This window comes from Electrophorus electricus, chromosome 4, assembly GCF_041902795.1.
Source record: "Electrophorus electricus isolate QZ-2024a chromosome 4, ASM4190279v1, whole genome shotgun sequence".
NCBI classification, from domain to species: Eukaryota; Metazoa; Chordata; class Actinopteri; order Gymnotiformes; family Gymnotidae; genus Electrophorus; species Electrophorus electricus.
In genome coordinates this window covers 2736423-2755121 of record NC_137500.1, presented here as the reverse complement: position 1 = coordinate 2755121, position 18699 = coordinate 2736423, and the positions used below count along the sequence as shown (strand labels likewise).

The window sequence follows — 18699 nt, the reverse complement described above, 5'->3', positions numbered from 1 at the left end:
TACACGTTACAGTTTCTAGTGAATGAAACTTATTTTGAGTCATTTTATTTCCTGGTTCCTTAACAAACTTTACCAGGAATGGTAAAATGGCAACGTCATCAAAGTTTAGTCTTATAATTCAACACACATTTGCAGTTCTGAAGTCCAGACAATTAGCACTTTAAAGGCATTTATTGTGTGCAGTGTTGGCACAGAATCTTTAATTAAGAGACTATAATGTTGTTTATTCAAATTGTTTTTATTTAATTTTGACCAACAGAAGAACATTTGCATAATAAACACAGACTATCTAAAAGACAGCACATTAATGAGTGAGAGGAGAACACTTCAGTACACATGTGGGAGTTTCACGCGTCAGCACACTGCTCTCTACTCAGTGTCTGTGTGACAGGAGACTGGGAGTCCTTGGTGGCCTCACAGGTCACTGTCTTCTTCAGCCACTCCTCCTTCTGGAGGGTCAGGGTGCTGCTCCAGCTGTAGAGGCCGTCCTTCTGCAGAAGCCCGGAGCTCTGGCTCACCCCCGAGCTCCAGCTGCTACCAGCCACCTTCCAGCTCAGCTTCCAGTCTGAGGGGAAGCCCTTGTTGGCCAGACACACGAGTGTGACCTTCTCCTGCTGCAGCTGTACACTGGAGGGGGGCAGGACCGTGAGGGTGGGCGGGGCGTCACCTAGGAGACACAACACGGTCTACAGCTCAGACAGGCAGGAACCGTTAGCAGGAAAATCAGTTGTGTTTCACTTCCTCTTTTATTATTTATATTAATTTATGTATGTATGTATGTATTACATCAACAACCTTTATTTTCAATGTCATTTTCCATGGACATCAGAACCAAGGATATTTAATTAATGAAACAATCAATATAACTTATAGTCATACATAAATTAAAATGGAACTGTATTTAACAGACAGTGATTGTTCAGTATGCAAGTATTATCGTTAAAGAGCTTTGCATCGACAATCTCCAATCAGAGACAAACACGGCTCGGCTTGAAATACCTTGTTTCAGGTCTCATGGACGACAAGCATCGAGACTATTTTCTGTCCTGGCTCCAAGATGGTGGAATGAACTCCCACTTGCTGTCCAGACAGCAGAGTCCCTTGCAGTCTTCAAATGCAGACTGAAGACCCATCTATTTGCAGAATATTTAAAGGACAACTGACACTGCTCCCTTATTGACTGACTAAATTAATACTTATTGTAGGGTATTGTTTATGTTGTTTAGCAAACTCTAGCACTTATTGTCTATAGCACTTATTGTTGTTTAAGATAGACCTTATGTATTTTGTACTTCTAGGTATGAGCATTCATTCCTGTATTCTACATTATTCTAGTTCATTGGTATGTTTGATTCTAACCTACTGTTCTGTACTAGGACATATTCTATGAGTAAATGACAAAGCACTTTTGTAAGTCGCTCTGGATAAGAGTGTCTGCTAAATGCCATAAATGTAAATGTAAATGTAAATTTATTGTGTGCAATGCTTGCACATAATCTTTAATTAAGAGACTATAATGTTGTTTGTTCAGATTTTTTATTTAATTTTGACCAACAGAAGAACATTTGCATAATAAACACAGACTATCTAAAAGACAGCACATTAATGGGTGAGAGGAGAACACTTCAGTACACATGTGGGAGTTTCACGCCTCAGCACACTGCTCTCTACTCAGTGTCTGTGTGACAGGAGACTGGGAGTCCTTGGTGGCCTCACAGGTCACTGTGTTCTTCAGCCACTCCTCCTTCTGGAGGGTCAGGGTGCTGCTCCAGCTGTAGAGGCCGTCCTTCTGCAGAAGCCCAGAGCTCTGGCTCACCCCCGAGCTGGAAGGTGGCTTACCAGCCACCTTCCAGCTCAGCTTCCAGTCTGAGGGGAAGCCCTTGTTGGCCAGACACAGGAGTGTGACCTTCTCCTGCTGCAGCTGTACAGTGGAGGGGGGCAGGACCGTGAGGGTGGGCGGGGCGTCACCTAGGAGACACAACACGGTCTACAGCTCAGACAGGCAGGAACCGTTAGCAGGAAAATCAGTTGTGTTTCACTTCCTCTTTTTGTGGAACTGAAATCAGAAATATATTATATCATTTTCCATTGGCATTAAAACCCTGGACAGTATATTTAATTTATGAACCATTTAAATCAATATAATGTATAGTCATACATAGATTAAAATGGAAGTATATTTAACAGGCGGTGATTGTTCAGTATGCGAGTATGACGGTTAAAGTGCTTTGCATCGACAACCTCCAGTCAGGGACAAACACTTATACTAATGTAAATTAACCCAGTAGGCAGAATAAAGGTTTGATGAGGGATTTTGCTGAAACATTTATTCTTTTACTAAAAACGATAAAAATATGGGTCGATTTATACTAAAGGCTCGCAATAACACTGTAACGGTTAGGATAGATGCGCTAATAAAATAACATTTAATGCGCTTTAATAAAGAGACCCTTATTAAAAACAATACTTACTTAAAACTGTGATTTACTGTGAATAAAAAGTGAAGTTCTTCTTAAGTCCAGTGTCCTCCACACTAACTTCGTTTAAGGTCCGTACATAAACCTGCTCTAAACACACTGCCGTCTCCTCTCTTTACAGCGCCGTAGTTTAGCTTCAGCGTTAGTGAACGATACAACCCCAAAGACGCTTGTTTTTCTTTTCTTTTTTGTAATGAAAGAAGTTATCAAGGATACTGCATATATACAATATACAATTAGAAATAAAGCTAAAAAATAAAGACAAACTAATTTTGAATAAGGACTGAGTTACTTAAATCGAACAGTTTTCTGCCGCTAAAAGTGTGCGCATGTGTATGAACCTGTTTCGTAGAACTGAATTCGGTGATCCCTTTAAACTATTTCAGACTCGTATCGTTAATGTTTATGCGTTAGATACATGTAGACGCACTGTAGAATCATAGCAATTAGATTTACAAATGTGTTTTAGGAGATATTTTTCATATTTTTGTACACTACAAACACAGCATTTAATGCAACATCCAAGTCAAGATAATTTATCTAAAGACATACATCACTGTGTTCTAGATGTATAATAGAAGAATTTGAGTATTTGTAACAGCCAAAGTTTCGATCCTTCAGTATGCGAGTATTACGCTATAAGTGAGCTGCACCGATAAATTGCAGTCAGGCACCGATATTTCTGCCTTTTAAAATATACCCAGCATGCAGACGAAGGCTTGTTGAGAGATATTTCTGAAACATGTATGTTTTTACTACTGAAGAAACTCTTCATCGGTATAAATTAAAAGGTCTATAAGAACATAGCAAGGGTTATGATATAGGAAGATACTTAACAAAGTCACAATTAGTCTATAAAAGGGTAATTAACAAAACCACCGTGCATACTGACGCAACGTTACATAACGTGGATTAATAGTGAAGAAAGCTTGAAGTCTACTTACGTCCAATTGATAGTTTTGTTCCGCCACCGAAAGTCAACCACAGTGTTACAATCTCGTTTACTGTCTGTACAAAAACCTCCTGATCTAAACACTCCGCTCTCTCCACCATTTACCGCGTAATATGTAGCTTCGAAATTAATGCTTTAGAAAACTAATAAAGGACTTATCCAAAAGCCTTTTAGATATTTGAAATAATAAAATAAAATACACACATACATTCTATTATTAGATAAATTACGTCGTAATAGCTGTTGCTCGGTAAATCACAATAAATGCAATCGCAACGTTTTTAAGTCTCCATCATTATCAAACATCAAACATATCGATTATGATTACAGAAAATACCAACTTTTGGATAAGCAGTGAAAGTTACTTACGTCCAATTGAGATTTTTGTTCCGCCACCAAAAGTGTACCACAGTGATACAAACTCGTTCAGTGGTCGGACAAAAACCTCCTACTCTAAAGAAGCCGCTCTCTCTGCGCTTTAGAAAGCCTTTTTCAAAACAGTAATAACGGATAGAATTTATAATTTTTAAAATATGCAGGAAAATATCTAGGCATTAAAAATAAATAAATGTAATTTTTTTTTTGTGCAGCCTATATATTTCTCCGCTTGCTCGTTTTTCGAATGTTAAAATTAGCCTTAATTGGTTTTATCAAAATATCTGTACATTAAGATTTTTTAAAAATTATGTAAAATAACCATTCGATAAAATATTTTGGACGTTTACAAAATCAATGATCAATGCTGAGAAATGTAAGAGGACTAATTAAATACTTCTAGCCGAACAGTCCTGTTTTACTGTGAATTTACTGTGAATTTCTGCTAAATAATCAAATAATGATCCAATAAAATGTTTATTTATTTACTGCCTTGTTTTTGTTTCGCAGCATCTTCAGTACAAACAAATATGAAACCAGACAAAGAATCAACAAAAACAACATTCACAGTGAGTGACACTGTAAACAAACAAATATTAAGAAGCATTGAACAATGTGAGGCTGCCCTCCACTGGTTCTTGACAAAACACTACACTGATCTGAACGTCCAGATTGCGGAGTCATTGTATTAAGAACTTGATCAGGAAAAGTGTCATACATTGAAAATACTCAATTTTTCTTCAAATATAAGTAAATGTAAGAATAATTAAGAAGCTTTAAAATGAATTTTAAAAAATATGCAAAAACAGAGACAATGCCGTGAGACTTCAGACTGTTGTCCATGTACTCGAGCTGATCCAGGATCAGTATATCTGGTTGCAAAGACAGTCCAGTTACCCCACATAAAACCAGTGAAGTCCCTGGGAAACAGGAGTGTTTTTACTGTCATAAAGAAGGGCACTTGATAGCTGCATGTCCAGCTTTGATGCGTAACATATGAAATGTAAGTGTGGTCAGTCCATTTTTGTTTATTGTGTGTTTGTTGCCATTTAATTCCAATTCATCATTTAATCATTTCTGTCATTGATCCTACCTAGACTGGGTCATAACATCTGTTTCAGCAACATGGAACTCAAGGTGCTTCAGAACCCTGGACACTCCCGAGAGACACTCCCGAACTCACCCAATCCACTGATCTCCAATCAGTCCAGAGGCAGATGAAGAGCCAGCTGTGCTGAGGGAGGAACTGCAGTTGTCTCACACATTGCTCATCTTTTTCTCAGATGCAGAGAGCCAGTGATCCCCAAATGTGCAGAGAACTGAATGAAGACCCAGATTTACAAAACACATCAGACTCTTACCCAAATGTGACCAATTATATAGTGTTTTCCTGATATATTCTTCTGTGTTTACTATTTGTTCTACAATGTATTGCACAGAAATAGCACAGGTCACATTGCACAACAATGAAACCAACTAGTAGAAACAATAAATACCTTATTACAAAAGACTGATCATGTAACTAAAACAGAGGTAAGCTTCTCTGTGTTTAGTTTTGAGTGAGCAATGGCAACTACATATTTATTTTGTTAATTGAAAATCAGCCTGTGATACACAGTGTCGATAACACGGGGAAAAGTCTTGGGGGCTGTGTAGGGGTCAGGCAGGAGACGAAGTCTGAAATACAGACGGGAGTCGAAAACCAGAAAGACAAAACCATAACTGAAGCACTTGGTACGTAACATAAGGTTGGCAATACTTCACGACGTGAGTGTGAAGGAGGGGAGCTTAAGTAAGGGAGCAGTGATGAGGGAAACAATGATCAGGTGTGTGCTAGTATTCTGGTGAACCAGATTGGAAGTGTGTGTGAAAAGAGGTAGATGTGGCAGTGCGGGGTTTAGCATGATTCCTGGCATTTGTAACACATTTGCACATTTGAAAATCCTACAAACATAGCTAAACTTAGCTTTTAAGGTTTATTGTTGTTGTCATCTTTATGGGGGTGTCTCGGGTAATTTCTTATTAAAAGTCGTGACAAAGGTCAATTCATTAGGTCACTAAATTAATTAATTACATGTTCAGTGGAATATAGCCAAATTCCCATTTAAATATGTGTTTGTGTGTGTGTGTGTGTTTGCATGTACTACAACTTATTGTTGACAGTTCGGAGACCAAACAAAAGCTGTAGATTTACGCAGAAGTTTGTAATACCTGACTGGATTCACATATTAGCCAGATTTAGGGTTAAGGTGGATTCTTGGCACCGGAGAAATACTTCATGGAAGGTGTGTATATGGTTTTCCCATGTATTAGAATCCACGATAACATTGTCTAAATAGGCATCACACCCTTTGATGCCAGCTATTGCAATGTTCATTAGACGTATTGAGTGTTACCCACATGATCCACACAGTCCTCTATCCTGGAAAGGGAATGGAATCGAACTTCGTGAATGAATAAATTTTTCTATAATTGGTACAAAAGCGAAAGGTGCCATTGGGTTTAGGTACCAACAAAGAAAGTGAACATCAAGGGCTAGAGCTAGGAGAAGCAAGACTATTTTTAATGGATGTTCTTTTGCGGGCCCCTCCTTTGAGTCTTGGTTCTTCTCAAGGTTTCTTCCTCATGCTCTAGGGAGTTTTTCCTTGCCACTGTTGCCCTTGGCTTGCTCACTGGGGGCTTGGACTTGAACATTTGTAAAGCTGCTTTGTGACAACTCCTGCTGTAAAAAGCGTTATATAAATAATTTTTGATTGATTGATTGATTGATTGTGTGAGACATAACTTTTGAGCGTGTGTATGTGACAGACACTTTTTCTTATGATCAGGTGTCTGTATCACATAATCCATATCACTTAATCATGATTTAACCATATATGGACCAGTGAATTTGGTGTGAAGGGCAGAACCTGGCAAAAAACACTTTGTCTCCTTTGCACCAGTATCCCTCAGAATGCGAACAGGGTATTGGTTCACATCCGAGAGCAACACTGACACTGTCCCATCTAATATAAAAGATTTAAATGAAGTGTTCACCAGATCTAATACAGATGAGGAATCATAAAGCAACTGAGATGATGGAACATGAACCACCCCCATGGCTTTGGGTGAAGATTGAGCCTTTTTCTGGTTCTGAGATGTATAACAATCTTTTCTGGGACACAGTTTTTAAATTCTTCTAAAAGAACAAGTTCTTTAAACAGTTCCAGAGTGAGTTACAATGCATGCAGGGCACCACTGTGTGGTCATAATAGTGTCATAATCTAAACTTTGCTCTGATGAAAGAGGAGAACACCTCCTGAGCTCTTCCCACAAGCATACAGTGCAACATTAACGGCAAAACATGCTTTGGTCACTGTAGTGTGGTCACAATATGTTCAGACACAGGGAAATACGTGTCGACCTCATTCTCACGAAAATAGGGCACCAATGCCAGGTTTTTACTGACATCAAAGCCAGTACAAGGCAATGGAGTTGAAAGTGCAATTGGGGGTGTGACAGACTGTGTAGCTCTTTGAGGAGTAGGGACAGGGGTAAGGGTATACACCTTGTAAGGAGTGGGCACCAGATGAGAGTCAACAGGAGGAGCATGAACAGAACGGGCTTGCCTCAGCTCTAGTTTTAGCTCCCTCACTCTGAAGTCTCGATGCGTTTTGAGTTCAAGAGCGTGATCCTTTTGTCTGCTCAGTTCCAGTTCCAGCTCTTTCATATGTAGAGCCAGCATTGGATTCATATGAGGCAGAGAGGGAGTAATGGCATCTATGCACAATGAACCTTTGAGTTCAGTCTCAGCCTCTGCTGGGACCGTAAGAACAATGCCTGGCATACCGTCAGCCTCTGGTAGAATCTGCTGTCGCACAAGCTCATCATACAGTGTGGCCTTGTTTATTCGCCTGGCCCAATATGAGGCACCACCACATCGAAGAAATCTGCTATCAACAACAAATCATCCGACGTTGCATCGAACTGTTCCAGTGTGGGAAAGAACATAAACTGTTCCAAATCAAACCCAGAAGCCATGATAAATGACAACCAGCAAAACCTGCAGAAACCAGCAACCAACCACAGCAAACCAGACCAACACTCCCACACACAAAAGAAAAGCCAAAACCAGCAGCCAAGTACACATAACCACCCAAAATAAGCAAAGGACGATCCCCCAATTCTGTTACAGCCCGATCTAGAACCCAGACCATAACATGGAAAGGCAAGATGGGGAAAAGGATATAACAAAGAAAATAACAGATCTAAATGAACAACAATAACCTGCCCTAACTCCCAGAACCAAAACAGAAAAGAAAGCTCAAAATAAACCGCATCATCTCCTTACTTCCCAAACTATGACCAAACATATAATGACAGAATAATTAAATAAGTATAACACACTTTATACACAATTTACATCAGCAACCAATTTCCATACAGGGCATAAATGACAATCATGAACAGGGTTACACAGCCAAGGTCAGAATACTGGAGGTCTGGTCCAGAAACACGAGTTATAAAATGAAACACACACTCTCAAGCATTACAGACGTAACAGAACCAAACAAACTCTCGCATACTCACAGCCACAAAAACATATTCACAAAGGCACAATTCAGTCAATTCAACGAAGTAGCAGTAGTGCAAAGTAAGAGCCAGTTCCGTTCCTCCGTCTTCTCGCTCAGATGGGACGTATATAGTGGTGTGAGGTGGGACAACCAATCAGGACAAAGGGCACTGCGATCACAGAGGACCGTCAGCACCTGCCGCGGCACATGGATGGAGACGTGGACGATGAGACACCACCTGAAACAGAGGACGTAACAAAAAAAACACAAGGATCCCGCAATTGCAAGGGATCCATCCATTGCATGAATAGACAGAATAGACAGAAACTGTTCACTGTTCCATGGGCATGTGATGGAGCTGAGATTTTTGTCTATGACTGAGGAGGACCACCAGAAAGCCCTCAGTGCGGCCTTGCAGGGAGATGACTGAGAGGCCAAGCAGCCATTTCTGTTTTAATACAGAGAGTATATGGTGCTGGTCTTGATGAGCAGAAGCTCCAGGTCATCACCTTGCTCACTGGTACACAGTGCCCTTCTGCCCATAGGGTCTGAGGCAAAGACACTGGGCTTCAGTGCCCCTTACCACACACTGTCTGAGCTTTGGTTTCAAACTGTCCTCTGCTGATAAACAATTGAAGAACTAATATTAATCAACATAATACATTTTTTTTTTACTTAAGGATTTGTTGTTTCCATGCGATTTTGAGTAGACATTTTGTTGGTGTGGTCAATGTATCAATATTATTATGGGAAATATTGAGGGTAACTATTTGAATACATTGGGTCCACTTGAAATTTAGTGGAAGTGAAAAAAATACTTAAATATAAAAGAGTGGTCACATCCTGCAAAGCTGTGTAGGAAGAACACTGAGAGCCATATGTGAAGATGTAGCCTACATTGAAACATTTAGCTGACACTTTTATCCAAGGCAACTTACAATTATGAGTGAGCACAACTCAAGCAAATGAGGGTTAAGGGCCTTCCACAGGGGCCCAACAGTGGCAACCTGGCAGTGGTGGGGCTTGAACTGGCATCCTTCCAATTACAAGCCCAATACCTTAATCACTGAGCTAGCACTGCCCACATTTAGAGATCACTGGCTCTCTGTCTTTGAGAAGAAGATGAGCAATGTGTGAGACAACAGCAGTTCCTCCCTCAGCACAGCTGGCTCTTCATCTGGTTCTGGGCTGATTGGAGATCAGTGGATTGGGTGAGTCAAGTACCTTAATCACTGAGCTACCACTGCCCTAACATCGAATAAGAAAGAAGTTGACTTAAAGTGTTTGTGTGATTTAGATTTGTTAAATACTGTCTTTATTCTTCTGAACGATCACCTTACTTTGTTTCAATCAAAATAGTTATTTTAGTTTAATAAAACCAGTTAAATTACTAGCCACCACATAAAGATTTTTTAGGCTGAAAATCTTTACATTGCGCACTTAATTTGTGTATGTTTTCTCCTAATGAATATATACTTCACAGTATGTAAATATTCAATATTATTAAGTTTACTTTCTATTAAGTAGAGCTAGGGTATTTTTGTTACTTGGAAAAACTACTGACTTTATGTGACCATTAAACATTCAACAATTTATCTGAGATGACTATGGACAAAACATTTTACTCATGAAATCCAGCAAGCTTTTCCAAGTCTTTTCCTAAGCCACTGATTTCCAGTTCTGGTCCTGTAACACACCATGGGCCAGAACACACAATGCCCTGCACATTTAAGCCTTTTCCCCAGTTCTATCTCACCTGTTCTAACTGATTTGTGGAAATTAAAATATGCAGGTGTAAGGTGGTCTCAAATCCAAGTCAGCTTGGTGATACCAACATCCTACTGGGTGAGCAACCACACCCTAACAATGGTGGGCCTGTGTACCGAACAGTTAGAGCTTGGGTCAGGTAAAACAAAAGGAAAAACTAAACAGCACGCAGAGCGTGGGGAAAAAGGGAGAACAAAGGACAGCAGCCCCGATGCACTGGGGAAAACTCAAACTAAAACTTCCCAAACAAAACCAGAAAATGGGGAGGAACTTGAATGGCTAAGGGAAGCCACCGGAGAGAGAGAGACTCAAGAGGGAAAACTGGAGAGAGGAGGGGACCTGTGAAAACACAGACACCCTCGCAGCACAGAAGTAACTTAAGTTACCAGCTAGGAGCTTTGCTCAGAACTTTGTCAAATACCCAGCACTGAGTGACTGGTTCACTGGGCTTATATAAGGTCTAGCCCAGCTGTTGGGTGTTAAGCCTGATTAGTGGTTTGGTTGACTCGAAGCCTCCCTGTGGGGGCCGGAAGGAGTCTCGGCCTGGTGCCAACCCTTACAGCAGGTCTGGGCGTGTCACAGGAGCAGGGTTGTTCTTACATGTTTTGAAGTATTAATATAAACTTCTCTCCAAATATGCTAATTATTATTTATATTAGTGTAGCATTTTCCAGTTAAGACATTGCTGGTATCTTGTGTGGTAGGTGTTTCTGATAAAAAGGTCAAAGATTGCAGGTACAATGTAGGTGGACATGCCAATACATGCCAATACAAACATCAAACTTATGACAGAATTAACATAATCAGATAAACCCATTTAAATTACATCTAGCCTTTACAAATCATGTAAATGTTACTGCAATGAACCAAGAATTATAAGCATTTTATTTAAACTTTTTGAGTCCATATATATTATAGTGAGATCTATTTAAATTAATGGGCTGGAGTGAATAAGTGTGCTGAAAAAATGAAATATGATACAAGAATACAACTGCTTTCTTTAGGTTTTGTTTTGGCTATTATTGTGCTCATGTTTTACATTGTATTCATATGCAAACATTTAACACATTGTAGCCTATATTTAATAAGCGATAATAAGTAGTTTAATAAGTAGTTTAGTATTTCACAATATGCTCCTTGGAACATATAGTAGATTAAAATAGAAATAATACCTCAATACAATAGGAGAACACGCATGAAAATAAAGAAATAAAACTGTTAAAAATGACAGAGCTCACACAGTGAGTAATGACATCTTTACTCCTGTTTTCTACTTCTTAAAATAACAGAAACAACTTTTAAAAATACACTGAAATGCCTAAACGGATGTGCAATAAAATCTTAGCCACTGCTTCCTTTAGCAACGATTCCACATAAAGACATTCTGTGGTGGGCAAGAACCTCCAGCCACTGGGTCTCCAGTGTACAGAGATTTGACTCTGTAGAGGAAACTTCTCCAGGGATGTATCATCGAAGAGTTTGCTCTGCGTAGGGATGATATATGTTCACAATGAAGATAAAACTGATTTTTTGTTGTTCGGAATTACACGGCCAGTTCTAGCACTCACTGAACGTAAGTTTTAGTTTTGATTGTTCTTGATTGTTTTTGATTATCGTAATAAGTAGGACTGAAACAACTGAAAAAAATTATAGGCCTGTTGAAGGTAGCCTAGTTGGAGCCTGCTTGTAAAATGTTCTCACTAGGGGCTCATTCCGAGAACAAATGCTGATCTGTGAAATCTTAAATCAAATTTTACTTTTAGAGGTTTTGCTATATTTGTATAATTGTCAGCTAAAAATGACCTCTCGTAAAATCCGACCGAGATACTTCCAGACTTTCGAGCAGTCTACAAACTGTATCAAAAGACTGAAAAAACAGACTGTGTCAAAAACGATACCCTTTGTCACTCCAAAAAGTAAAGAAAGATCAGATGTTATTGTCCATTTTTACCTGCACTTGTGTAATGTGTTATATAATGTTCATTGGTTCTGCTAGGAAGTAGGCTCGGACGTCCTGTCCACGCTTTGTAGTTGGTCATCTTTCATGTCAGTTAAAAGGCCCTGTATGCTGAAACTTGTCAAAATGTATGACCCTAGTGTGGGTATTAAATGTATCGCGTCATACCTCTGTTGTAAATTGTTGTAAACTCTGTTGTAAACACTCTGTGTATTACAAATACATGATCCGGTCCGGAAACTCCATAGATAACATCACTGACTTAACTGAAGTGACTGTACTGGATGGCAGACAGATCGACTCCTACAGCAGCAGGGACAGAATCGGGACTCCAAAACAGGACTGGCTGAAGAAGCTTCCAGAGAGAGACCAGCAAACAGCCACTACAAACCTAGAGGAGTATGGAATATGGCTAAACAGCACACTCTATTTAGTTATTAAGGACTTTGGACACAATAAGTCAGGTGAGAACATTTTTTTTTTTTTTTTTTTTTTAGTTCCTCCAAAATGTTGACATTATTAATGCAGCAGAAGGAGTAGATCAACATAGTTAATTCAGCAGAAGGAGTAGATCTGCATTATTAACACAGCAGAAGGAGTGGATCTACGTTATTTACTCATTATTTACATTATTTTAGAATGCAGATCTACTATCATGTATTTTATGAGTAAATGATCTGGATAGAATGTATGCTATGAGTAAATGACAGCACTTTTGTAAGTCGCTCTGGGTAAGAGCGTCTGCTAAATGCCTTAATGCATCCACTTGGTCTCCTGCTGTGATGGTGGTGTGTAGTCTGTCTAATTTGAGTGTGTCGACAATGATGATGGTGCGTAGTCTGTCTAATGTGAGTGTGTGGACTGTGAGGATGGTGCGTAGTCTGTCTAATGTGAGTGTGTGGACTGTGATGATGGTGTGTAGTCTGTCTAATGTGAGTGTGTCGACTGTGAGGATGGTGCGTAGTCTGTCTAATTTGAGTGTGTCGACTGTGATGATGGTGCGTAGTCTGTCTAATGTGAGTGTGTGGACTGTGAGGATGGTGCGTAGTCTGTCTAATGTGAGTGTGTGGACTGTGAGGATGGTGCGTAGTCTGTCTAATGTGAGTGTGTGGACTGTGATGATGGTGCGTAGTCTGTCTAATGTGAGTGTGTGGACTGTGATGATGGTGCGTAGTCTGTCTAATGTGAGTGCGTGGACTGTGAGGATGGTGCGTAGTCTGTCTAATGTGAGTGTGTCGACTGTGATGATGGTGCGTAGTCTGTCTAATGTGAATGTGTCGACTGTGATGATGGTGCGTAGTCTGTCTAATGTGAGTGTGTGGACTGTGAGGACGGTGTGTAGTCTGTCTAATGTGAGTGTGTCGACTGTGATGATGGTGCGTAGTCTGTCTAATGTGAATGTGTGGACTGTGATGATGGTGTGTAGTCTGTCTAATGTGAGTGTGTGGACTGTGATGATGGTGCGTAGTCTGTCTAATGTGAATGTGTGGACTGTGAGGATGGTGCGTAGTCTGTCTAATGTGAGTGTGTGGACTGTGAGGATGGTGTGTAGTCTGTCTAATGTGAGTGTGTGGACTGTGATGATGGTGCGTAGTCTGTCTAATGTGAGTGTGTGGACTGTGAGGATGGTGCGTAGTCTGTCTAATGTGAGTGTGTCGACTGTGATGATGGTGCGTAGTCTGTCTAATGTGAGTGTGTCGACTGTGATGATGGTGCGTAGTCTGTCTAATGTGAGTGTGTGGACTGTGAGGATGGTGCGTAGTCTGTCTAATGTGAGTGTGTGGACTGTGAGGATGGTGCGTAGTCTGTCTAATGTGAGTGTGTGGACTGTGAGGATGGTGTGTAGTCTGTCTAATGTGAGTGTGTGGACTGTGATGGTGGTGTGTAGTCTGTCTAATGTGAGTGTGTCGACTGTGATGATGGTGCGTAGTCTGTCTAATGTGAGTGTGTCGACTGTGATGATGGTGCGTAGTCTGTCTAATGTGAGTGTGTCGACTGTGATGATGGTGCGTAGTCTGTCTAATGTGAGTGTGTGGACTGTGATGATGGTGCGTAGTCTGTCTAATGTGAGTGTGTCGACTGTGATGATGGTGCGTAGTCTGTCTAATGTGAATGTGTGGACTGTGAGGATGGTGCGTAGTCTGTCTAATGTGAGTGTGTGGACTGTGATGATGGTGTGTAGTCTGTCTAATGTGAGTGTGTGGACTGTGATGATGGTGTGTAGTCTGTCTAATGTGAGTGCGTGGACTGTGATGATGGTGTGTAGTCTGTCTAATGTGAGTGTGTGGACTGTGATGATGGTGTGTAGTCTGTCTAATGTGAGTGTGTGGACTGTGATGATGGTGTGTAGTCTGTCTAATGTGTGTGTTTACAGTGTGATGTTGTAAGGACCCAAGTTGCTGTGACAATGGAGGACTCCATTCTGTGTGATCACAGCTACATTGTGATGTTACCACCACATTGGCCCTGGACATTCAAAATATCTTTTTCATCTCAGCGATGTTTCTCCATCTTCTTACGTTTGTCAGGCTAAGTCCAAATAACATTGCGCTGACCTGATAGAAACGTACATGTAAAAAGGTTGTGTGCAGCAAACAATACTGAGGTGAACACATCACATGAATACATTACATACTTCCATATATTTATGCTGCAGGTCTTTTACTTAAAGACAGATAAACTCACCAGTTGCATTTTATAGTGCTTACACCTGATTGGTGATATCACAATTAATCACTCACGTGATCATCCCAGTTAATCATCCCAAGTACATTTGACAGCTGTGTTTGATCAGTTCACAGGTGGGAGGTTTTGAAAGGCAAAGAAGTGATGTCATGTTAGATTTCTATGTCTAATGTAGAGAAGTGTGTTGAATAGAAGGGGTGTGTGTGTGTGTGTGTGTGTGTGTGTGTGTGTGTGTGTGTGTGTGTGTGTGTGTGTGTGTGTGTGGTGATTTGATTAACGTATAAGGCTGAGAATGTGCTTATAGTTGTGCAATTCTGGACTGAGGTTTTGCTATCTAAGTGTCAGATTTCACTAATTATATTTTTAATTATAGCATGTAATGAATCATAAAAAACAAATACAGAGAAGCCACAGAGAGTATTTGCTAGATGTGTATTAATGCAGAGAGGCCACAGAGAGTATTTGCTAGATGTGTATTAATGCAGAGAGGCCACAGAGAGTATTTGGTAGAGTTGTATTAATACAGAGAGGCCACAGAGAGTATTTGGTAGATGTGTATTAATACAGAGATGCTATAGAGAGTATTTGGTAAACGTGTATTAATACAGAGAGGTCACAGAGAGTATTTGGCAAATGTGTATTAATACAGAGAGGCTATAGAGAGTATTTGGTAAATGTGTATTAATACAGAGAGGTCACTTTGCATGTGCTGCACCTGCTTTAGTGCTCTGCGAGTGTTTATAGTCCTGTGAGTTTAACACTTCATGACTGAGAGCTGCCTGCCCCAGCAACTTCACCCACAGCAACCATGACTTTGATCCCCATCTTCATCTGCACACTGGTCTTCTGGACTCAAGGTAACTCACTGCTTTACCTCTGTGGTAAACTATCACTGTGACACAGGTCTACTATTCTTATTTAAAATGCACTTTTCACAGATTTAGTAAGCTAAACTAAAGTATATACAAGTAAGTTTTTACTTTTTTGTATTTGTTCTTTTTTTTTGTCCAGGATCCAGAGAGCAGGTAACAGTGACTCAGGATTCAGTGAAATCTGCTCTTCCAGGAGACACAGTCACCATCAACTGTAGAACCAACCCTGCAGTGTATTATTACAGCAGCTATGGACATTATCTACACTGGTACCTGCAAAAACCTGGAGAAGCTCCTGAAGTCCTGATCTTTACACAGTCTGGCCACAAATCAAAACATCAACACTCCTCTTCCCAGAAAATGACTTGTGGTCCTTGGTCCCTGTTGATTAGCATGGAGCTACCTGATGTTTTCCTTATTTAACTACTGGCTCTTTAATGACACAAACAGTCCCTTGACTGCCATTAATAAAGTCACTTCTCTTCATGACATATGTCACTCCTCATCTCACATGTTACTGTGGTTTCCCAATAATGAATGTGAATGTGAGGATTCGTGACTCTCTCTTAATTCCACTGCATCAGATCTGACAGGTACATGATTTCCAGGTGTCATCAACACCAACATGAGCTCATGTCATGACTCATTAAGTGTAGAAAAATCAATGTGAAAGTGACTGCAGCACATAAGAGGGGATGACTGAGAGCTCTAAGAGGAGAGATTTTATCATTCATCTGATAAACACTCACATTAGTTCTCTGTGGTAAAAAAGACAGATGTGTTGTTTGCATATGTGAGCTGCCTCACTGCTCCACACACTTTAAGAGCTGTAGTGGTGATCAGAGAGTGTTCAGTCCTTTAACACACACTGACACACAGCACAATGGTGATGTCACTCATTCTACTGTTGGGGACCCTGGAACTCCTCACTCAGGGTGAGACAAAATGAAAAAAGTTTAGTTTTCATTTTTACTTGGTTTTAGATGGTCATGTTTATTTGTACTGATTTTTCTTCTTTTGATTTTCAGAGCTACAATGTTTTTAATTTAGATTTTATTTTGATTTTATTTATTTAAAATTCTTCCAAATTTAAATATTATATTGTATGTCATTATTTTTTAGAATCCTTTGGGGAGAAAATCCTGACTCAATCTCCAGGATCTCAGTCTTTTCAACCAGGACAGACTGTTACTATCAGCTGCAGGGCCAGTGAGAGTGTTGGCAGTAACCTCCACTGGTATCTACAGAAACCTGGAGAAGCTCCTAAACTCCTGATCTATTATGCATCTACCCGTCAGTCTGGGATTCCAAATCGTTTCAGTGGTAGTGGATCTGGTACAGAATTTACTCTAAAAATCACTGGAGTCCAGGCTGAAGATGCAGGAGATTACTACTGTCAGCAGGCTAGCAGCTTTCCACTCACACAGTGTTAGAGTGCCATACAAAAACCTCCCTCAGCTGTAGAGGAACTGCTCTAACTCAAACACAAACTGATCTGAGATCAGCTGCAGAGCTACTATAGCTGCACTCAACTCAGCTCAACAACTCCAAAACACTACAGTACTGAACTGCTTGTTCTTTTAAATTGTCATCATTGTGTAATAGATTCTTACATCACTACATATGTAGCAGGTTAATGTCTTTCCTTTAAACCAACCCCTGATAACATCCTGCTTCTACACTCAGGTTCTGGAAAATGGCAGTAATATATGAACATCACTGTGGTGTATATGGACAGGTGATCACTACCTAGTGAACTGGTCTGAGTTACTCATGATTCTTTTAATCATTTTACTGCTGTTTTTAGCCTGGAGATCCTGGAAAAGCTGCTGAGGAAACAGTGTGTTAAACTGTCCACACAGCAACTTGTCTGTGAAGTTAATTCTTCCTTTTTTTCCAAATAAAAGAGTTATTTTAAAGTCCTGCTAATGGAATATCTGGATCATGTCAGGTGATGATGGGACAGACAACGTGAAAATCCATCATTACTGCTGAAGTGAAGTTGAATACACCACCCTGGGAATTTCACTGCAATTCCACAAAATGTATCAATTACACAAACAAAACGGTTATAAAAAATGTTGTTATGCTTAGAAGAAAGGAATGTAGTTACAAAAAGAGTAATTTACTATTACATTCATATTATTTAAGATGAACAAAATAGTTGCATTTTCTTTAGGGTTGTGTAAAACAATTTTATAATAAAAGTTTTAAACTGATGTTAACTATGCAGGTATATATCTTATTGTTATCAACAGTGCATTGTTTATTAATAATAACTTTAAATCTCAGGTGAACCAGGCCACCAACAGACAGGAAGTCTTTTCTCCTAAAGAGGCCCCACATCTACCAGCCAACTGGAGTGCAAGTGGTATAAATCACCATTACAGAACAGACAGTGAAGGGCTGCTTCTGAACTGTACTGACCACACCTACACCTCCACACTGAGGACACAAGATTATTAAAGCATTTACAATTAAATTGAACTCCCAAAGATGTAGAAGTGGAGGCTTTTGCTGACCTATAAGCAGTTGATCTGCAGGTGGAGCGTGTGAGACAGTGATGTCAGTGAAATAATGTAATAATAGAAATATCCTCCAAACTCACACTAAAATGCACAGAAGCTTTGGACAGAAGCTGTTCGTTCATTCATTCATTGATTTGTTAAATATTATTTTTAGTCATGATCAAAATTTACTTAATTGAGAAATTCACTTAATTCATCTGCACATGGTGTACATAAAGTAACAATGTTCAGATTACAAATGGAGAAGTGAAACTAATCTCCCCACCCAGCTATATGCAAAACATGTGTGCAGTAAAACATCATTTTAGGCAGTAAAACAGAGAAAGAGAGAGAAAAAAAGGAGCTCAATATAAATAGATAGAGAGAGAGAGAGAGAGAGAGAGAGGGAGAGAGAGACAGAGAGAGATATTTAGAGAGAAAGACAGAGAGAGAGACAGAGAGAGACAGAGACAGACAGAGAGAGAGAGAGAGACAGAGAGAGAGAGAGAGCGAGAAAGACAGAGAGAGAGAGAGACAGACAGAGACAGAGAGAC

General features: G+C 39.9%; 1 long non-coding RNA gene and 2 gene segments (V, D, J or C); 1 reads left to right on the top strand and 2 right to left on the bottom strand.

The window, feature by feature from the left end:
* Positions 1 to 18699, bottom strand: part of LOC145657398 (Ig kappa chain V-III region MOPC 63-like) — a 274055-nt gene that overhangs the window by 43830 nt on the left and 211526 nt on the right.
* The window catches only part of LOC113568146 (Ig kappa chain V region Mem5-like), a 256254-nt gene continuing 239074 nt past the window's right edge, over positions 1520 to 18699 (bottom strand). The window contains 2 exon segments of the V gene segment in view: positions 1520 to 1968; positions 3799 to 3833. Coding sequence covers positions 1646 to 1968; positions 3799 to 3833 — 358 coding nt within the window.
* LOC145657406 (uncharacterized) lies at positions 11526 to 16516 on the top strand. Its single transcript, XR_014123039.1, has 4 exons — positions 11526 to 11697; positions 12330 to 12545; positions 15491 to 15623; positions 15778 to 16516. It is a non-coding gene; the product is annotated as an uncharacterized LOC145657406 (long non-coding RNA).